The sequence below is a fragment of the Enhydra lutris genome, unplaced genomic scaffold, assembly GCF_002288905.1.
Source record: "Enhydra lutris kenyoni isolate GAN:26980312 unplaced genomic scaffold, ASM228890v2 scaffoldscaffold61, whole genome shotgun sequence".
Taxonomy (NCBI): domain Eukaryota; kingdom Metazoa; phylum Chordata; class Mammalia; order Carnivora; family Mustelidae; genus Enhydra; species Enhydra lutris.
Window position 1 is genome coordinate 10,278,101 of NW_019154145.1, and position 23,547 is coordinate 10,301,647.

Below are 23,547 nucleotides of genomic sequence, written 5' to 3' on the forward strand. Positions count from 1 at the left end.
CCTGCCTACTTGTGATCTCTCTGTCAAATAAATAAATAAAATCTTAAAACAAAACACTACATGGCACACACACAGCTACGGTCAGGAGTTAGTCCATTTTCCTCATGAATATGTCCCAACACTGGTCATTTCAAGTATTTGAAAAGCACTGGACACTTACTGACTGATACAGAAAGTATCATTTTCCCTGAAGTATTTGTTCACAAGTCAGGAAGTACATGGCACTAAACCAAACAATCAAGAAAATAATAGGCTTCTACAACTCAATGTAATATCATTTTACTATAACTTCAAATGATAGGAATATCTTACATCACCTTGAAAGTGAAGAGAAATGGGTTTTACTTTTCAATTTCAAAATAACAAGTTAGCTTTAAATACTCACACTATAGAGGTCTCTTGTTTCTTCTTTCATTTTAGGGATCTCCAGAAGCAGAGCCCAGACTTCACCTCTGAGCTGGAGTGGGATTCCTTTGTAAATTCTCCTATGAAACTTATTGAAATAAATAAATTGAAGGTTATAAATGACAAAAATCTTAGACTGAGCCCTCAAATCAACTAATTAATACCTGTTAGTCCTTTCTTTTCAAAGCATCCATGATAACTGATACATTTTGACATGGGACACTTGGATCCCATCATCTCGATGGGTGGGAGGCACACACACAGGCCGGCAGAGTACACAACAAGGAAAACATTAAGTACGCCTAGTACATGAGTATTTTCATATGGTTACAAAGGTGCTCCTCACCCAGCATGACAGCATGATCAGTGCTCTTTTTTAAGGTGTGAACATCTGACTTACACACTCCCTGTTGATATAATTAACTAGTTACATACTTTCTTCCTTTTCCCCCACACATCTAAAAGGCTTCAAATAGCAAAAAGATTTCCTTGTCCCCAAAGTGTTTTCATGGGAGTGTAGAGAATAGTGTAGCCCTAATATCCTTTCCTGCGGCATCTTCTCTCTGGGGCTTTCCAGAGCCTATCAACATAACATACCCTGTCTAGCTCACGACTCGGCTAAGGTCCCCCCACAATCTTTAGTTCTCTCCCCACTCCCCAAGTCCCTGTCCCTCCTCTCCCCTCCACACCTCTACCCCATACTCCCATCTCCCTCTCCTCTTTTTGATTTTGGTAGTTCTCCAGGAATAACCTGCCATCGCTTTTGAATGAGATAAGGAATAAATCATCAGTTTTGTCAACTCTTTGGATCCTTGTACGCTGTCACTCTATGAATCCTAAGACTCCATCTGCTTCTCCATCTTCCTATAATTGTATCCTTTCTCCTCAAAGCTATATATTCAAATAACATACAAATCTATTATGGTTATTACAAAGTTGTGCACAATAAAACTTTGAAATTTAAAAGAACATGTCTAAACAAAGAAATGACTAAACAAATTATGGCAGAAACCTTGGGGACTGAGGTAAGAATAGGTACATAATTACCTTCATGATCAAAATAATATATTTGAATAGAATGGCTCAGAAAACAGGATGTAAGTTCTAGTAATTGAAATGCTGACAAGTTATGAGTTAAGAAGCAGAGTTTCAACTACTACTACTCTATACTACCTCACTTTTAAAATTTTTTTAATTTAAAGCTTCAGAACCTAAGTCATGGTGTAGTTTTATAAACTGATGCTGTGATTTAGAATGAGTAACAATGTAGAACAACTCTTGAATTAGGTAATTCCATATGAATGACCTTGAATTAGGTAATTCCATATGGAGTTCTGGCTTTGTTCTTTTGGTATAAACACACTATGCCTCAAATTTGAAATTTCAGTAGATACTGATTAGAATCCTGGAAGTTTTTTAAACCCATGCAGTAGCTCTGACTGGACGAATATATACAGAAAAGTTCTGTGTAAACCAGACTCTGCTGTGTGCAACATTTCCCACATAGAAAAACAGCTACCACCTTTAATTGCAAACTGAGTGTCATTTAAAAAAAAAAAATGAATTTAAGATTTATGTTCCTAAAGAAAGTCTGTCATCTACATTCATTCCAAAGTCGTAACATTTACCATTATACTAGAAGTATTTTCGATTTATTTCCTGAACTTCTAAAGTGAAGATACTCTACTTCAAGCATCCAATGAGTATCAGAAGGTGTGGAAACTACTACAAAAGTGAAAAGTGAAAGTTTAATAACCAAGTAGAATATGATGACGGTGAGCAGATTAACTTCGATGGACATGAATCTCCATCAGGCTGATGTTTTCAATGAGTAAAACAAGAGTTCTGACATGTCTTTCTCATACTATATTACTTGAAAAGACTTCAGACATTATTTTATTGCTTTTAAACCAATTCTGTATTCACCAACTATATATGTCTATTTTTCATCTTAAAGTATGTACATTTTTTTAAAAAAATAAATTATGATTATATTAATAAGAAATAGTAGGGGCACTTGGGTGGCTCAGGCTGCCTTTAGCTCAGGTCATGATCCGAGGGATCAAGTCCCACACTGGGCTCCCTGCTCAGCAAGGCACCTATCCCTCTGCTTGCCACCGTCCCTACTTTTTGTGTTCTCTGTTGAATAAATACAAAATCTTAAAAAAAAAAAAAAAAAAAAAAAAAAAAGAGAGAGAAATTTCAGGTAGAAAGAAAAAATTAATGGTCCCAGTGCTACTCCAGGGCTAGAAAAATGAGGCACAACTTTTACTGGGCATTTACTATATGTAGGAAACTATTTTAAACTATATATAGATGTTTCTCTTATTTAATCACATCAACGATTCCATATTTTATTATCCCAATTTTACAGATGGTGAAAGTGAATCACAAAAAAGTTAAGTAATGCGCCCAAGGCACACACACGATATCACCATCTTTTAGCAAAAGGTATTTATTTTACATTTTATAAAAAACAAAGACCATCTTTCCAAGACCATTTTGCATGTAGCTAGTACCCACTGTTCCGCTCAAGTGAACTTACTAAAATACACAGATCAGAAAAGCATTAAAATAATGATAATGAAACTGTATTTAAAAGGTAAGCATAACACAGAGTTGTCAAATCATTATGCTGCATACCTGAAATTCATATAACACTGTGAGTCAACTCTACTTCAATTTTAAAAAAAGGAATATAAAAAGGGATGTATCTAGAATCCAGCTTTAGGAGGCAGTGAAATAAAAAACATGCATACAAAGTCACATATACCAGAACAAGGATTAAATTATGAGACCTTAAAATAAGAATTTTAAATTATGAAAAAATATAAATTATGCCTACTGTTTTTCTAATGCAACTCTTACAGGACAGGAAGACATTATAGAAACATAATTTTCAACCATCATAGAAATTTTGGAAATTTTGTAAAACAAAGTAGGAATTATAACAAGTGTGACATACACAAATAAAATTGCTTCTTCTCCAGAACAGTGTCCAGTTTACATTTGCCGAGAATCCTTCAACTGACTGAGTAATACCTCATATTTTCTATGATAGCCTGTAATGTAGGCAAAGCGAGTTCTTTCAATGCTGGGAGACCATGGCACTGAGAAGTGGCTCACCTCGGTCAAAGAATTTCTCCCCTTAGTCCTATTTCAGGGCACTTCTGCCAAATCCGACAGCCTCTTAAGAGATCACAGCTTTAAATTAAGTAGACTTCAGCAGCAGCAGGTGATAGGTGTTTATCCCAACTCATAAATGAACATCGCTCATTCATTCTAAAAAGGAACTTGGTAATGATTGCCTGCTTTGTGGCAAACACTTACTAGGTAGGTGCTCTGGCTAGAACATGAAGAAATTCTGTGGAGCTCACAGTAGCGGGGGGAAAATTGGTGTGTAGGCAGATAAACTGATACCATAAACTGATAGCCCTTTATTATAAAATACTCCCCGCTACAGAGCTGGGCATCACACCCTGATGGGAGAAGTCGGACAGAGACAGACTCCCCAGAGGGGGCCAGAGTGGGAAGAGGAGAACAGTAGGCACTGCACTGCCTAAATGTGCACAAGCCATTAGCCCTTCTGTCACAGGACACAAGAGACTGGAGGGGAAAACCGGAAAAAGTTGAGGAATTAAGCTGTTGGGGTAAGGGCAGTGAATGCAGTGGTTACCTTGAGGCTGTATGAGAAATACTGTATCTGAGGAAGGGAGGGATGAATCTACGTGACAGAGTTGGGGAGGATCAATACTGAAGGACCCACAGGGATTTGGCAGGAAGGGGCAATGCGGAGATGAGGGTGAGGAAAATAATGAATCCAGTAAAAATGACTTTAATAATAAATGTTACGCTAACACTTTGTGATTATTTATTAGAAGCCTGCATATATGTTTCTATATCAATTTATTCCTTGTCATACTATCGCATTTTCTTTTTTTAATATTTTTTTTGTTTATTTGCCAGAGAGAGCGAGGGCGCACAAGCAGTGGGAGCAGCATGGGGAGCAGGGAGCCTGTACCATCGCACCCCTGGAGAGGAACAAGCTATTGTTAACATCCCCATGTTACGGATGAGAAAATGAAGATGTGGAACAGTAATGCCAAATCATACAACAAACAAACTATAGAAGAACTGAAATTCAGTTAGTCTGACTTCAAGGACCACAGTTTCTGGTTTTGTTGTTTTGTTTGTTGTCTTTTTTTTTTTTTTAATTAACATAGAATGTATTATTTGCCCCAGGGGTACAGGTCTGTGAATCATCAGGCTTACACAATTCACAGCATTCACCATAGCACATACCCTCCCCCATGTCCATAACCCAACTACCCTATCCCTACACCTCCAACCCCCAGCAACCCTAGGTTTGTTTCCTGAGATTAAGAGTCTCTTATGGTCTGGTTTTGTTTTCAAGATTTATTTATTTATATGTGAGAGAGAGAGAGAGAGCATGAGAGGGAGAGGGAGAGAGAGAATCTCCAGGAGACCCCCATGCTGCTCATGAAGCCTGACACACAGGACTCGGTTTCACAACCTGACCTGAAACCAAGAGTTGGGCTCTTTACTGACTTTGCCACCCAGCACCCCCAGACAGCAGTTTTAACAACCATGATACAGAATTTCTGTATGTTGGATTTAAACAGCATTTTAATATTCTAAGTTAAAAAGTAGTACCTTTAAAATCCTGTTATAAATTTTTTTAGGGGTATGATACATAAAATCTTGAAGAAAAAATAAATTAAGGTTCCCTGAAATCTACCTTTTGCTTTTAGTATCTCTGTTCCCTCGCCAACAGAAACAAGTAATTTATTTCAGTCACACAGATATATTTAAGCATCCATCAACTAAAAAAAATTCCACTGACTGACCTAACATTTCCAATAACTCTTTCCTTTTTTTTTTTTTTTAAGATTTTATTTATTTATTTGAAACAGAGAGAGAGAGATCAGAAGTATGCAGAGAGGCAGGCATAGAGAGAGAGGAGAAAGCAGGCTCCCCGCCGAGCAAAGAGCCCGATGCGGGCCTCGATCCCAGGACCCTGAGATCATGACCTGAGCTGAAGGCAGAGGCCTAACCCACTGAGCCACCCAGGTGCCCCCAATAACTCTTTCTAACGTTAGTGATTTCACAGTAGTGATGAACGTGCTAGTCCAGTGCCAGTCCACATCACATGCTGGCCCGCGAGCCAACTTTGCAGCCAACCCAGAAGGGTTCCATCTGGGGGACTTGCAACACCCCAAGTGTATTACCAGGAAACAAGAGCTCGTGCTGAGCTGCTGATCTCTTTACCGCCTCTCCGTTTTCTTTGCACACCCCTGTTCCATTAGCGTCTCCACCTCGGCCTCCAGATAGGCACGAGCCCCTCAAGGCCAGATGTGAAAAAAGTTTTAAACCATACACAAGCCCCTATTGGCTCTTATAACCACATTCTATTTCCTTCTGACTTTTTATTGACAAACACCAAAGGGAAAGCAAACATGAAAGATGGTACAGTTAACGAGCCTTCGAGTGTGGACATGGGACCTCCTGCTGCGACCAACAATCTGTGTGACCTTAAGAAATTTATTTATAAATTTGGTGCCTCCATTCTCCCATCAGTAAAATAAAATGCAAACTAATATAAGGTCCCTTCAATTACTTGACTTAAAAAAAGGGAACAAACTTTATCTGTCATAGGTACTCTGCTGTGACATAGCTTAGACACAATTATACCACGACTAATTAAATCATAATGTCTCCACTTAACAGAGATGACTTCATTTAATAGGCTGTGTTTTTTAAACCCAGTACTATTAAACCAGGGGCCATGAGAACTGTGAGACACAGGCAACACAAACAACCTTAATGGAAACTGTCTTTCATTAAAGTTTAGATTCTAAAGATCCAAATATTCTTTATCACAGCTATATTTTAATCTCAAGACACTTTTAGAAGTTCCTTTGTATTACCATTATATAAGTAAGGAATCTGTGGACAGAAAACTTCCACCTCCTCTTGGAAGAGAAGAAAAACACACGCTCCTTTTTTTTTTTTTCCTCAGTGCAATTTAAAACGAGGTATGAATTGAAAGCAGCAATTCTTTTAGAAGGTACATTCTGTTGCTCACCAAATTGGACCATATATTATCAAATAATTCCAGCATTATAGTTGTGAGAAAGTGCTTTAAAATTATACATCAAGGAAACCGTTCTGTTAAAAATCTCTCTTACTGGGAACTACGTTAGCCAGAGTCATTGTCAGAATAATGGTAGAATTGCTCATTTTTATACCGGCTCATATACTTTCACAGATATATGTATACTCGAGAAGAACATAAAGCCATATAAATCTACAGATCTCTTCTTAGAAGAAATGTTGAGATGAAAGTGGAGGTGCCGCACATCAACATTTACCCTGTAATTACCAGTTGAGCAATCTTCCCACAGACATGGAGTAAAGTAGGCGCCAACTTTAGGCCACTCTGGGAGACAGCATGATAATGAACAAGGGCACAGATGTTGTAACTAACATTCTACTTTGAACAGATTCCTCTCAAAAAAACATCTTGAGTTCCAACCTAATGCCCAAACACACTTAATAAAACCAACAACCTCAAAACGAGCTTACTCCTGATGAAAATAAAATAATAAAAGAGTCTAACAGACGTTAAGTAAGGGTATTTTGGAATGCTCAAAAAGAAAAGGGGCACTAGTCCTGTGAGATGCCCTCTGACAAAAAGATTTCCATGGTTGAGTAAGTTCCACTCAGCTTAAGGTCTGTCTTGAAGGTGTGTTCTCCCTGCCACGTGTTACAATAGTAAAGACTCTGAGGAGTCCTGTTGTAAAGGACTTGACTTTGCTTCACTTGGGTTAGCTCTGGCATTGCCAACTTTATTGAACTAGAGACCTTTCCTCTTTTAAGAAAAACTTCCACCACCAAGAACTCCACAGCTTCCCAATATTTAAAGACTTTTGTGATGAGTGGCAGTGACGGTAATAGATGTGTGTGTTACGTTTTCACTGGTTTAAAACTCAGCACCAACTCTGCAGGGCAAAAAGATTTTGGAAAGACTGCTCCTGCTTCAGGGAAAGCTTTCGAGGCCAGCCTTCTTCCTGAGCAGTATGACCTGTGGGTATAAAGCCCGGAACTGCTGCAAGGATTCTGATCCCAGGGGGAAGCCAACCTCAAGGTAAAGCTGGCACTGGAGAAGGCAGAGAAGAGAGAGGGAGTGACACAACGTCACAGGCAACATGATGGAGCGTCTGAAGCGAATCACTCCTGAAACCATCTACCTCCGGACTAGCAGGGACATCCTCTAAAGTGCTGAAACCGATCTGACCTGGATATTCTGTTACAACGTAATGACTCCTAATTTGAGGCATCCCACTAAATTAAATTCTACTGAAAGTTTTAGAAGGAATATGAACACGAATACTTCTATAATTTAAAAGAAACTTTTATTGGGACAATCCACATTGAATTTGTGCAGTTTCAGAGAGAAGTAACATTATTTTAATTACCTTTTCGGTGTTCTTGTATTTTTCCCATCCTTTTAGCATTTTCAACCACTTAGTAGTTCTTTCAATTTCCAGTTGCTTTTGCTAAAATAAAATTGAGATTCATTGTTACTGTTTGAGGCTTCATACTTACAAAGTACAAAAAAAAGGTCAAAGAAAATGCTGCTTAAAAAAACCTACTAAAACAGTTAAGCACTTGGATTGCAAATACACTATCTAACTTTAAAAAGGCAGATAAGTGATTATAGTTGTAGCAATAGTATTCCACAGCCGAAGTTAAGATATATGGGAGATGCTCCAATGGGACAGGTAAAGAGAAAGGAATTGTTTAAATTTTCTAATGCTTTTAAACTAATCACTGAAAACCCCATGTATTCTACAAAATTAAACCAAAAGGAAGTTCTAAAATATTGTGCAATATTTTTTATGCAGCAACAAAAAAAAAACAACTTAAAATTCCATTCTCTGACATTTTCCTAAATTCTACCATCTTAATGTTTTCAGTGATGGAGATGATTCTTTAAAGGAGAGCTGGGTGTTTGTTTTGTGGAGCAAGTGATATCTACCTAGCAAAATGTTGTGAAAAATTTATCCAAAGTAAGTAAGAGTTGCTGTCCCGAATAAAGTTCAGGGCAACTGTCTTTGACATTGATGGTACTGTGACAGGTATGACAACACACAGTCAGAAAAGGTGACCACAAGGTCACAATGCAAGAAGTAGTCAAATCCAGTGAGGGATGTTAAAGAAGATAAGCCCTAAATGAAGAACTGTGGTTTGCTGAAAGAGTATTAGAATTTTTATCACGTGCAACGCGGGACCGAATATTCCATGAAGCATGGATAAATGTTCTGAGACAGTACGGCACCATGGGCGGCCTACAGTAGTTCTAAAGGTCTAAAAAAGGAAGCATCAGAAGATGGGGCTGGAAATGTAGGCAGGGGTCTTGGATGTCACACCAGACTGGAACTGGAGCAAAGCTGGGGTACAGGGATGGTGGTACAGAAAATGCTTCTTCCTTCCTTCTTTGGCTTCCAGGAGAAGGAATTTTTTTTCCTAATTATTTGGACCTGCTATCCAATCTCTTATTCACTCTTAAGGTGGTAAAGTGACTTGTTTAATTAGTAAGGTTAGAAAAAGGTCTGGGCATATACAGCTCCTCTGTCCCTATGAAAGCCTGAACGCTCAGAAGGCACATTTGTACTCCATCCTTTCAGACCAGGGAAAACACCCTCCTCAGCCAGGAAGTTGGCGGTGACCTGTCTGTGACCAGGTGGAAGGACTGTCTCCTACCAGGCTTCCGAGTTAGGGTGCCCACATCTGCCGCACACCTAACCTGCATTCTCCCGTAAGGCCTGGGTGCCACATGAAGACAGACATGTGGGCGTTTTCCCCAGTCCCTGGAACACTGCCAGGCACAGAGCAGGGTCAAACTATTTCATTTTCATGAAATGAGACCAATGTGATCGTTTCTTATGAGTGAGCTGAGATTCCGCTATTTTGTTAATTCCCAATGCCCACATTTTCTTTTCTGGAGGACTCTGTAAGTCTAAATAGGTCTATGAATCAAAAACAAAGGAAATGAAAGACTAGACAGCACAGAAAACAGTTCTGAAGATCTACTTTATGCTCAAAACAGTGTGCTCGTTACAACCCTATGAAGTACATACAATCATCTCTATTTTACAAATAAGGAAACAGAGGCACAAGGTGGCTTATTGGCTTTCAGAGTCCCCTATGTAGTAAATTCAAGTGCGAAGAGCGGGTCACAGCCAGGCAGTTTGGCTTCAGGACCTGCCCTATGAGCCACCACAGCGAGGTCTCCTGTTCCCACGTGGCCTCTGCACAGGTCACGTGACTGAGGTTTCCAATGAAAGCAATGGCTCCTTATCAACGGTCTTCAACACAGCCCCACACAGGCAGATGACATTTGCCCACCAACAGTGTTTTTAGATTTAGAAGAAGCATAAAATCCCAAAGAAAATCCTGATTTTAGGAAAAGATCCTCATTTTCCAAAAATGAAAATATTTTTAGAGAATTTTACTTCTAGGCATATTTTTTAAACTCTTTAATTACTTAACTCTTTCTAAAAATTGTGATGGGTTTTTCATAATAAAAGATGATCACTCGTGAGCAAAACATATTGCTATAATTCCCATATTTCAAAAGACTAAGCATATTCTTCATTATATTATTAGTGATAAAATGTTGCAGATGGTTCCAGAAATATGTTTAATTGTAAAGCTCGGTGAGGCACTGAAATCTAATTAATGTTTCTGCTAAATGTGACTTTAGAGAAGGCCAAGCTGTGAAAAATTAAGATTGATCTAAGTTAAGTATTTTTTTTTGCTCTTCTGTACTTCCTCCCCTGACTTCTTCAAAGCACAATCCCTTTCTCCTCCAACAGGAAAACACCAAATAATTCAAGCCAACCCAAGAGTATAATAACACACACTTGCCAGGAACAGCCCTGCTGAGAACTCGCGGATCTCCTGTTGTCTTTCATTTTTGTGACTATGAGTTATCAATGAATCACTTTAAGAAATAGTTATTCTTTTTTTTAAAGACATATTCTGTATTCCAACTCTTACCATATACATAATGTTAAATGCTACACACTAACATGCAAGGGCAAAACACACACACAAACACACACAATTTTAAAAGCCATTAATAAAGTATGCTTTTCTTTCCCCTACAGGGAAGGGAAAAAAAAAAAAAAAAAAGACACATCTTGGAAAAGCTCCGAGCTGCAGGACTTAAAAATTACGTATCAGCAGTTCCATCAGGTTTAAATGTTAATTCCTTAATGCCATCAATTCAACCACACCTGACTTGAATGCAAGTGTCTGTCCCCCTACCCCAGTCATGAATCTCTAACTCGAGGATAAAATATACTTTATCACCAAACATGCTAAAACTAACTGTTCCAGAACTTATTCTGAAGTAAGAAGTAACTAAAATCACAAGTAACAAATGGGAACTTGAATGCTCTAGAAATTCTAAACAGGCTAAGGAACCCCATCTTGTCGTGGACTCAGTAACATCAAGACAAACTAGAATATAAGAGAGCAAGTGAGAATCTTGACGTACCTCAGCAGACACTCCATCTCAACATATCCAAAACTACTTCCCTGACCATGCTGCTGTCACCCTGCTCTTCCCAACATGAATAACAGCATCACTACCTACTAAGGCCATCAAACGTTCTAGTTTTTCTTGGTTTTCATCATCCCTTCCCTTCCATCCCACTCCCCAAACCACACTCTGCTGGTCCCATCCCCGTCTCTTGCTTTCAACACGCCCCCTACCCTAGTTCAGCATCCTAACTCCTAGATGAAGGCACTAACTCCTTACTCACAGCCCTGATAGTCTTCAATCCTGTCTACCAAAACTTTTAGAATGTGTCACGGTTAAAAACCCTTCAATGGCTACTCACTATCTACAAATGAAGTTCAAACTTCTACATGGACGGCCCTTCACAATATGGTCCCATTCGCCTTCCAGTTTTACTTCTTGCTACTTGTATGACCTGGCCACTCTGAAATACCTGTCACTCCCAGCACATGATCTCATGTCATGCCTCTTTAACCAAAGTTGGCTATTTGTCTGCCAGTGATGCTCTTCCCCACCATCATTTAGGTAAAATGTATCCTCTCAAGACCGAGTCAGATGTCAAAAGTCTGGAACCTTTCTCAAATGCTTCCATCCTCCAACCAGAATTAACTGTTCCTCAGCATTTCATGACATGGACTAAGGTCCCAGCTGGCCTGGATTCAAATCTTAATTCTGCCCCTTCCTATCTTTCATTTGGGGCAAGTTACTTAATCTCTCTATATCCTAGTTGTCTTGTCTACAAAATAAGAATTATTATGATTATTGTTCTAACACCTAACAGCTGTGCTTTAGTTGCCCTAAATGCCCAAATCTTATCGTTATTATTATTATTATTCAAGTATAAACTCCTTGAGAACAGGAATCATATCATATACTCCTATTTTAATTTCATCACCTAAAATAGTGGCACTTTTACTTTAAAAGTCAAATAAATATAAACAATTTATCAACCACCGTGATAGAGAAATAACCAGAAATGAACTATAATAGTCTCTCTTATGTAGCATTTATGTAGCATAACGGTAAAAATGGTATCAGTCCTTCATATTGGCAATACTTTTCAAAGTACTGCCAAAAGGCAGAACTACTAATGTTAGAAGTCCGTACAAAATTGATAGTAGATAACTCTGTTGACTTCAACTACAGACATCTTACTTCTCCTAACTTTTACTTTGAAATACTTTAAACCCACAGAAGGTCAGAAGAACAGCACACCATAGACTTCTACAGTTCCCCCTTGAACAACACGGGTCTGAACTGCATGGGTCCGCTTATATGCTGGCAACAGCATGGGACTGTAAATGTACTTTTTTCTTCCTTACGATGTTCTTAAAACATTTTCTTGTCTCTAGCTTACTTTATTGTAAGAATATAGTATTTAACACAAAGAGCATATAAAATACATTAATATATATTAATATATTAAATACATTGATTAAGTTAATTGACTGTTCATGTTACCCATGATCAGATCTGGGGGAGTCTAAAGTTGTATGTGGACTTCCAACTTCATGAGGGGTCACTCTGCTGTATGGTCAACGGTCAACTATAATCTGTGTAGCACACTTTGAGGGACTGTGAACATCCTGGTCCTTAACAAGTCTGTGGTCTTATCATCCACTGATAATCTCTGCCTAAATAGATTCTGATTCTGATGGTGCTAAAATGATGTGGGTTTTTTTTTTTTTTTCCGATGATTCCTTCTATACTATTAACTGATACTTTTCTATTTCAAAGTTTTTCCCTTCTAGCTCCTCCTCCCTTTCAAATAGCACTATGGTATAAAAGAACTATTTCATTCAGTGTGTTAAAATTCACTATTGTCATTATTCTTTTAGAAGCTCAAATTGTCCCAAATTTGGCAGGACTTCCTCTTTCCAGGTTGGAGATTTCCTCCTTTAATTCAAGTAGATCCTTTAGACAAGCCCTACGTGGCACAATATAATCAGGTTCACTTTACTTTTTACTTTTTCTACGCTAAACCTAGATCAGCCACTTCTTTAAGAAACAGTGGTTCAGTGCGCCTGGGTGGTTCAGTGAGTTAAGTGTCTGCCTTCAGCTCAGGTCATGATCCCGGGGTCCTGGGACACAGCCCCACATTGGGCTCCTTGCTCAGCAAGGAGTCTACTTCTCCCTCTCCCTTCGCCCCTCGCCCTGCTGGTACGCTCTCTCACGCTCAAATAAATAAAAGTCTTATTTAAAAAAAAGAAGAAGAAGAAAGAAAAGAAACAGTCGTTCTTTTTAATGGGGAATGGTTTTTAAAAACTAAGATGTGGGTACTAGGTGAGTTCATCATTACAACTGTTAAAAGCAGATAGAAGACACATTAGTATAGGAAAATTCTATTCTCCCAAGAATGTAAAAACAACATATATCAAGAGGAAAATAATGCCGAGGTCTTTGTGTCTATCCTATATTCCCTTTGCTACCTCTCTGTCACCTCCACTGACTATGGAAACGGTATATTGTTGTGCACTTTTCCTCCCATGAGCTGTTTTCAGAAAAGGACGAAACTTCCACTTGAAGTTTGCAATCTGATACCCGATTGTCCTAAGCGATTCCCCTCTGAATTGGACTGGCCCCTCCTGCTCAGGCAAGAAAGGTATAAAGGACTAAAACTGACTGAGACCAATGTCTCCTTTGCTGCTTCTCAATCTCCAGTTTTTTCCCACCCTAGGCAGGACCAACTGAACAGTAAGTGCGTAGAAACTGCTGAATCCACGTGGTACTAACATATCCCCTGCGTAGCCACAGGCTTTCCTACCACTGACAACATCAATAACCCTGAGAGTAACGGCTACACACATACACAAGTACACATACGCACCACAAATGGATGGATAGTAAATAGCCTTCTCTTCTAAAATAAGAAATCTTGGAAAGTTACCAAGGTTCAAGTCTTCAGATCGTTTCCTGTCTCTCTGTTTGAGTATTAGGACGAGTGACTGAGGACAGCGGACTGGAGTCACATACAACTAGACCTCACCAGCAGAGGTCAGGAGAGGACAAGAAGTACTGGAAGGAGAGTCCCGTTTTGACAGAATAACGACACTGAAATGTCTACTGGTCCTGTATTTTGAGTAAGATTTCACACCACATAAAATTAAGATACAGTTTTTAAAGATATGAATAGGCGCCAATATTCCATAAGCTATGCAAAATACTGCATTACATAGAGGAATAGCTGAATTCATGAAAATTCATAGCCTTACATACCCTTTCCTCTTTATTAAAAACATCAATAAGCTCAAAGAAACAATATAATCCATTATTAATATTGTTCTCTGCTGAGTAAATATAATAAGTGTAATTGTTTATTTGTTTAAATGCCTGTTTGGGGGACTCCAAAGCACTGTGCAAACATCAACACGAATCCTCTTATGAGGGGCTGCCCACTACCACCCCTATTTTAAACGGAGAACAGCCTTAGGCAAAATAATGCATGATGAAGCTGGAACTAAAACCATGATGACTTGACCAGGTGTTAGCGTACAAATCTTCCCAAGTGGCAGTAAGCGCATGCTTCAAGGCTATGCTTTGTAAAGATTAATAAACACGTGTAGGGGGCGCCTGGGTGTCTCAGTGGGTTAAAGCCTCTGCCTTCGGCTCAGGTCATGATCCCAGGGTCCTGGGATCGAGCCCCACATCGGGCTCTCTGCTCAGCAGGGAGCCTGCTTCTTCCTCTTTCTCTGCCTGCCTCTCTGCCTACTTGTGATCTCTCTGTGTGTCAAATAAATAAATAAAATCTTTAAAAAATATATATATAAAATAAACACGTGTAGGATTCAGCAAGGTACTATTTCCACTGATGTTATTCAATGAAGTAATACATGCAGAATTTTTTATTAGCCTCCTGGAAACTGCAGACTTGGCTATTAGGGCTAGGCAGTCACTGAAAAACAATGAACTAAACTTAACCCAGAAAAACTGGGGGAAATTCTGATAAACTCAAAAGTTTACAGTCTTAGACTGCTTTGCATATGTCTAAAGTTCTCATTCCACTCTAAAGAGACCAAAAGTATGTAAGGCAGGTCATGTAACAGGAGCAGAGTTTTAGACAAAACTTATACCAAAGGCATAAATGGAATCTCAATGAGCAGCCTCAGCATCCTGCATCTTTCTCAGTAAAAGACTGGCAAATGCATATAAAATCACATCTTAATGTTAAATTATTAGGGCATGCACAGGTTTTTTTAGTGACTTCCTATTACACTCTTTAAAGCAAACCACCAATTAATTATAAGCATAATTGCGCCGGGTGGGTCTTTTATTCTACAGGCAAGTCTCTTAAAAAACAAAAATGTAAAGACAACCTCCCTCAGGCATGCATCCTCCACTAGTTTTTGTCTTCTATTTCTTCTTTCCCTCACTGTCACCCTTCTTGAATCATCTGTATCACCAGTTCCCAGACTTCTGAACTTTCTGCACCAGAAAACTATGCAAAAGAAAAAGAGAAGCAGAGGCACCGAAGGGAGAAGTCTACACTGAGTTGCCAGATTTCGTTTTGCCAAACATGAATATTATTTTGTTAAAGGATACCTTCTAATTCTACTCTCCCTAATTTCTCAAATAAATGCCATTGTAATATTCAAAAGTGTTTAGGTCACCATATTTAGTGTTAAAAAACAGCCAATAGGGGCACCTGGGTGGCTCAGTGGGTTAAAGCCTCTGCCTTCGGCTCAGGTCATGGTCCTAGTGTCCTGGGATCGAGCCCCACATCGGGCTCTGTGCTCTGCAGGGAGCCTGCTTCCACCTCTCTCTATCTGTCTGCTTCTCTGCCTACTTGTGATCTCTGTCTGTCAAATAAATAAATAAAATCTTTAAAAAAAAAAAAAAAAGCAGCCAATATGTTCACTGAATTATGCATTCGGCCATCACTTACTGAGCATATATACTATATGCAGGGCTCTGTGTTCTGGGGGTACAGCAGTGAACAGAGTAGATAACCCCCACAAAGAGATGACATCTTAGTGAGCAAACAGACAAATTAAAGACATAAGTAACATATTTAAAATGTGAAATAGTGTTAAGTGCTAAAAAGAAAAACAGGGGAAAGAGAGGGATAATTAGCATGTGTGGGGGGAGGGAGTTCCCAATTTTAGATATGATGGTCACAGAAGAGAGTCTTATTCTGAAGGTGACATGTGAGAAAATAGCAAAGGAAATGGAATGTATCTCATAGCTAATGGGCAGTGAGGCAGGGAAGCACCCCAGAAGAGGAAGCAGCCAAAGAAACAATATGGCAGGCATGCTCTGGAACCACTATGGAGGCCAGTGAATAAGGAAGAGAAGGCAGTGAGGAGGAAATGAGAGCCTTAACAAAGACCACGTCATAAAGAACTTTGAAGGCCACTCTAAGGCCTTCCTGTTTTACTGTGGATATGACTGAGAGGCAACACAATGTTCCAATCAGAGTGTCATGATCTTACGTATTTTAACAGGCTCATACTGTCTCTGTTGGTGAACAGGAAGATCATGGTGGAGAAAGGGGGACAACAGCAGAAGCAGGAAGACAGAAAACTCCAGAAGAGAGGTTACAGTGAACAGGGTGGCAGAAGTGGTGATGGTAAGTCATCACATTCTGAATACATCTTGAAGGAAGAGCTCACAGCGTTGATGAAATGCAGACTATGAAAGAGAGAAAGTCAAAGGTAACTTAGAAGTTTTAGATTGAACAAGCAAAAAAGTGGAGCTCCCATTTATTGACACAGGGAAGTGTGTTAACAGAATGGATTTAAAGAAAATACCAGACTCCTGTTTGGACATTTGTTAGACATCTAAGTGCACAGATTAAGTCAGACATTTAAGTGTAGACATTTAAATGTATATGCAAGGATATACAAGTATGGGATTCAGGGAGCCACAGATATGGTCGGCATTTAAAACCAAAGGACGAGATGAGACCAAAAGGAAAAAATACAGACAGAAAAGAGAAGTTCCAAGGCCTGGGCCCTGGGGTACCTTAAAGTACAGAGATCTAGGAGATGAGAAGGAACAAGCAGAGGAAACTGAGAACAAGCGGAGAGCCTGAGGGTCTGAGGGCTGGGAAGAAAGAATGTGTAAGAATGAGACCGTAGCCAACCACATCAAACGCTGCTGGCAGGTCAAGAGGAAGACTGAAAACTGCCTACTTGATGACACAGTATGTTGGTAATTCGAGACCCTAATACAGGATAGGAGGGGGCTGGGGAAAGGGTGGGAGTTAAAAATCTGATAGGAATGGATGCAAGAAGGAAAAGCAGGAATGAAATGGAATAGAAAGGGTATAGACACCTCTTTCAAGGAGTTTTGCTGTAAGACCAACAGAGAATCTGGGTAGTTCTGAGGAGGAAATGGGACAAAAGAAGACTGGTACTGGGGTGTCATTTACAGGAGAAATAAGAAATTTTACTCTGCCGGGAACATCAAGCAGAAAGAGAAAGACCTCTGGAGAGGGGAGAAGAACAGCGCAAGTGACATCAGCGAACAAGTCTAATCACTCCCAGTGACAAGAGCCTCTATGCAGAGGAAGACAGGCGGGTAGGTGTGGCTGTGGAACTCTGTGGAAGCTCTCTGATTGCTTCTATTTTCTTATAAGATACAAGAAGATGAGCTGAGAGGACAAAGGAAGTACTGGAAGTTTGAGGAGGAAAGAGAATGGTCCAGTAGCTGAAAAGGAGCAAAACCTGACTAGGAATAGCATGCTTTCCTAATGTGCAAGTTGGCCGGAATCAGGGCTGGACTTTAGTCCGGGGGAAGCAACAGAGACGAGGGAGTAAAGGTTCGTGGGAGTGATTACACGGACCTACAGCAGAAGTTCAGCTGGGGAGAGAGGGAATGAAGACTTGAGCTGGGTGAGGGATAACGTAACAGTGGTCGTATCAGTGAGGTTCAAGGATAAGTGAAGTCAGGACACGGACAAGAGAGAAAACGGTCACAGAGTGGGGAGAGATCCTCAGATTCCCATTTCAAATGGGACTGATACTGGCCACCAAGAATCTCCCGCCCAGTGTCTCACTTGACCTTCCTCCAGTCATCAGATAACAGTGAGTGGCTCCACGGCAGAAACTACCTCTTCTTTGGCCCCAGTATTCTAGGCGGCACCTAGTCCACTGCTTGATGCGCAGCTGCTACTCGATGCACCTACTGTAAGAAACTCATCTGCCAGAACATCAAGGTTATGATACAGGGAGAAGACGAGGCAGACACAAGAGAATTCATCCGCAGGAAGTACCTGTAAGGATCTTTATATATTTCAAAGGACAATTCTGTCTGCATCTTAAAGGTATGCTTCATTTTCTTATTTTCAGAAATTTTTGACTTCAGAAAGATTTTTCTAAAGTGTTTTCCGAATTCTCATTCTAATTCTTTACCTCCATTATCTGAAACTCAGCCTGTTTCCCCGATCAAATATAAGCAAACCAAAGATAATCCCAATCAGTAGCCTGCCTTTCATTCTGCAATTCATTTTTAGTACAGGAAAAAAAAAAAAAAGAAAGAAAGAAAGAAAGAGAGAGAGAGAAAGGGAAGGAGATTCTGACCAACCTTAAAATATTCAATCCCTAGTTCTCATGCACACACAGCTATGGGACAAGCTCCCTCGCCAAGTAAAATGAACACAGGGGGACACTGAGTTTAAAAAAAAAAAAAAGAAGAGTGACAAGTTTACTATACATAAGATTTTTTAAAGTCCTTACAGGCTAATGGACTTATCTGACTAAAGCAAACTTCTGTTGTTTATAGGAAATTTGGTTACAAGCTCATGGAATAGCTCTATTACAAACAGCTGCAGGTCTAGAATCCTGCTTTACTAGCTACAGAGCACATGAGAATCACTTGCAAAGCTTTCCGCAAATGACCTACCTGGGCTCCTGCCCAGAGAGTCTGACCTAACAGAGGGAGGAGGGTCCCCAAGCACCTGCGCTCTTCGAAGGCTCTACATTCGAAGCACTCCTAGACTGAGACTGTCTAGCAAACAAGTCTCTGAGAACTGCTACCTTTCTTTCTTTCAAGTATCTACCAGAAATTCCAAAAAATCTCCTAAAATTGATTCACTGTTAATTACTTTCTTAGTGATACACTCTGGGTCAAATTTAAATGGCCACACCATTTACATAACATGGCACTCAAAGTCACAAAGGTGGAGATTTTAATCCTCTGATAACATAATTCACCAGTGATGATAAAAACATGCAGAGCTGGACTCACGCGTTCCACAGCTGCGTTGTGATTCGGGAGCTCCTCCTCACTGCAAAGGAAGAACAGTAGATGTGAAACAGTTAAAATCATAGTGAACTTTTAAAATATTATATACATATAGATACAGATGATATACATGACCGTCATCACAAGAATGGATCACACTACATAAGCTTCCATGCTACCAAATTCAATATAAAACAATTAGTGACCCTGAACCCACAAGGTCCCCTATCCCCCAATCTCTAGATATACACTGTCCAAGATAGTCTTCTCCAGCCACATGTGGCTATTTAATCTTAAATGTTAAGTTCAAATTAAATAAAAATAACAATTCAGTTTTTCAGTCTCACCCCAGCCACAGTTCAAGTGCAAGACAGTTATGCAGATAGAGGCTATCATTTTGAACACTGTGTATATAGAAAGAATATTCCCACCACTGCAGGAAAAGTCCTACTGGACAACACTCCTACAGACCAGGAGTCAGCAACCTTCTTCTGGGAAGGTAAATATTTAAACAGTAAATACAATGGGCTTTGCGCACCGTATAGTCTTTGTCATTAACTATTCAACTGTTACGTTGTATTGCACAGACAGATAATAGTATACTAAGTGCGGTTTTATTCTCACAAAACATTTTCAAAAACAGGTGGTGAGCTAACTGTGATGTGGTCATAGTTTGCCAACCTCTACTTGACAACATCACCTCCACTCCATGGCTCAAACTATGGCCTATAACAAATGATTGCTTTTCACAAAATGATAAAAGGATCGGGGCACCTGCGTGGCTCAGTCAGTTAAGTGTCTGCCTCCAGCTCGGGTCATGATCCCAGGGTCCTAGAATCAAGCCCTGCATAGGGCTCTCTGCTCAAGGGGGAGAGTCTGCTTCTCCCTCTCTTCCCCACTCCTGCTCTCTCTGTGTCTCAAATAAATAAATTAAAAATCTTAAATAAATAAATAAATAAATATTTTTGAATGGTGTAAGAAAATAAAACAGCCTCCAACAGATTAATGAATGAAAAAGGAAAATCTAATTCTATACATCAGGAAAGCTACATTTGTCAAAACTCCAATGGGGAAGAGATTTTTAAATATGCAACAAAAGATCAAATTCATTTCCTCATACAGTAATACTGTGATATCAGCTCTAACCTGAAACATCTTGAGCCTCTTGTATTAACAGAAAAACAATGCACTATCTGTAACAAAGTTCTGAGTGTTGAACTGTGACCTCAGTCATACTGATGGTTGGGCAATGATATAGATTATCCTCGTAGTTTCTCTTAAACCACATAATACCACGCACATTAGTATTCAAGAATCCCGTATGTTCGAAGGCACTCTTCTGCTACTTTGAAGAGTCCTCAGGTGAACCACAAACCAACCTACAGCAATGGAACTGACAGAAAGTCCAACAGCCGAAGGAGATCTTAGAGAGATAGTCTGAACCCTTCACTTCAGAGATAAGAAGCTAACATTTCACTTAGTTACAGTCATTTAGCCTAATACAGAGATGTGCAATCCTATCTCTCTAGCCCTGTGGGTTCAAACAAAGATGAACAAGATCTTCGGTTTGTGGAGCGGCATATGGAGAAAAGGCTAAGAAACCAATACTCAAAAAGAAAAAAAAATTTGAGGATTTAATATAAAAGTTTTTTTTTTAATGTAAAATGTCCACTCTCACCTTACTGAAGGTGACACCTGGGTTGTTTTTGTTTTTTTTTTTTAATTTTCATTATACTCATAGTCTACATTTCCCTGCTAATAAATCTGTACTCCTGATTACTAGAGCCAACGATGTATGAATGGTAAAGTACATCTATCCCTTCTTCACTTACTGGCAGAAAAAGGGCTTATTGGCACCGCTGGAATTTGTTTCTTAGGTGAACAGGGTCAGCAGGGACATCTTGAACAACTAGGAACATCTGACACCCTTTGCGCACATTGAGACCGGTATTTCTGGGGTGAGCAGGCTGCCCTGGGCAAGAGCAGCTTTTTGTGCGGCTGATTTGAGCAGCTCCTGATAACTGTTTGTTTGAACTTTCCCAACTGCAAATGAAGCGCCGACCCCGGCGGCTGACCGCACGACTAGCTCTTTGAAGGCGCTGGGTACAGCTCTTTGGCGTCCTCCTACTGACCCGACGAGACTAACAGACCTCACTGTGCCTGTTCCCAGCACTGAATCAGAACCAACTTCTGCACTCGTCCGTGGAGTGGGGCTGATCATCTATCTGCTCGGGCCACATGGCCTATGGTGCTCACGTCCTACAGACGTGAATTTCACCTGTGAAATTCAACATGAGACAGCACTGCTCTCAGCATCCCGCCCCACCTTAACATCAAGCCATACTCCTGAAAGCCCTGGGAGAGAGAGATGCAGGGCCAAGCGCACAACTGAAGTCAGCCGGAGGCGACACCCAGAAGTAGACGGACCAGGTGTTGGATTTCTCTCCATCTTGATATATTACATGATTTCCTTCTGCCCTGTCACAACCCCCACCCCAGGACCTGCCTGCCTACGCAGGAACGTCACCATATCCCCAGACAGTTACTGAACTCCTACTAACCAAACCTTTTTTCATATGCATTTTTTAAATTTATTTTTTAAATTTTTGATTGAGATATAACCGACATATAACATTGTATGAGTTTTAGATGTACTACACAATGATTTATATATATATATATATCACAAAATGATTATTATTTTAAGTTTAGTTAGCATCTATTTCCACACACAGCTACACATGTTTTGGGTTTTCCCTTGAGATAAAAACTTTTAAGATCTACTCCCTTAGCAACTGTGAAATATACAACACAGTATTATTAACTATAGCCGCCATGCTGTACACTCCATTTCCAGGACTTATTTACCTTATTACTAGAAACGTGTACCTTTTGACCACTTTATCCCATTTTGCCTACCTCCCAGCACCACCGCCACTCCCCATCCCATCTCTGGCAACCAGCAACCTGTTCTCTGTATCTAGGAGTTCATTTTTTTTGTTTGGTTGCTTTAGATTCCACATATAAATGATAACATACAGTATTTGTCTTTCTCTGATTTATTTCACTTAGCATAATGTCCTCAAGGTCCATCCATGTTGTGAAAACGGTAAAATTTCAGAGGCTGAATAATATGCCTCTGTGCGTGTGTGTGTGAGTGTGTGTGTGTGTGTGTGTGTGTGTGTGTGTGTACACACATTTTCCTTATCCACTTATCCATCAACAGACAACTTAGGTTATTTCCATGTTTTGGCTACTGTAAACAATGAAGCAATTAACAGCAGGGGGCGGGGTACAAAAATCTTTCTGAGATAGTAATTTCCCTTTGGATAAATACCCAGAAGTAGAATAGCTGGATCCTAAGTAGTTCTATTTTGGGGGAGGGGGGTGAAGATTTTATTTATTTGTGAGAGAGCACAAGAAGGGGGATCAGCAGGCAGAGGGAAGCAGGCTCCCCACTGAGCAGGGAGCCCAATGCCAGACTCAATCCCAGGACCCTGGGATCATGACCTGAGCCGAAGGCAGATGCTTAACTGACTGAGCCACCCAGGCTTCCCTAAGTAGTTCTAGTTTTAATTTTTTAAGAAACTTCCAAACTGTCTTCTTTCATAGTAACTGCACCATTTTCACTCCTACAGGCAGTGCACGGGGGCTCCCGTTTCTCCACGTCCTTGCCCAAAGCTGTTATTTCTTGTCTTTTTGATTACAGCTATTCTAACAGGTATGAGGTGATATCTCACTGTGATTTTCATTTGGGTTTCCCGATAATAGGGGATGGTAAGCGTATCTTCATGTGTCTGGCAGTCATTTGTATGTCTTCTTTGGGAAAATGTCTATTCAGGTTCTTTACCCATTATTTAATTGGATATTTTTTTACTTATTTGCCTGAATTCTTTATATATTTCGGATATTAATCTCTTATCAGATACCTAATTTGAAAATACTTTCTCTCATTTGGTAGGTTGCCCTTTTTATATGCTGTGCAGAAGCTTTTTGGTTTGATGTAGTTCCACTTGTTTATTTTTGCTTTTGTTGTCTCTGTTCTTGGTATCAGATCCAAAAAATCAGAGCCAAGACCAAAGTCAAGGAGCTTACAGCCTATGTTTTCTTCTAGGAGTTTTATGGTTTCTGGTCTTACGTTTAAGTCTTTAATCCACTCGCTCTTCTGCATGTAGCTGCCCAGTTTTCCTACCACCACTTAATGAAGAGTGATCTTTATGATCCCCATTGTATATTCTTGGCTGCTTTGTTGTAAATTAACTGACCATAAATGCATAGGTTTATTTCTGGACTCTCAATAATGTTCCATCAATCTATGTCTCTATTTTTACACCAATACCATAATG

At 39.8% G+C, this 23,547-nt stretch overlaps 1 protein-coding gene across 2 annotated transcripts in view; it reads right to left on the reverse strand.

The window, feature by feature from the left end:
* Positions 1–23,547, reverse strand: part of LOC111158619 (USP6 N-terminal like) — a 141,077-nt gene that overhangs the window by 57,722 nt on the left and 59,808 nt on the right. For both annotated transcript variants that reach the window (XM_022520758.1, XM_022520759.1), the window contains exons 4-6: positions 19,205–19,244; positions 7,905–7,985; positions 386–493 (exon numbers count right to left, since the gene is read on the reverse strand). In XM_022520758.1, coding sequence (XP_022376466.1) covers positions 386–493; positions 7,905–7,985; positions 19,205–19,244 — 229 coding nt within the window. The remainder of the gene's footprint in view (positions 1–385; positions 494–7,904; positions 7,986–19,204; positions 19,245–23,547) is intronic.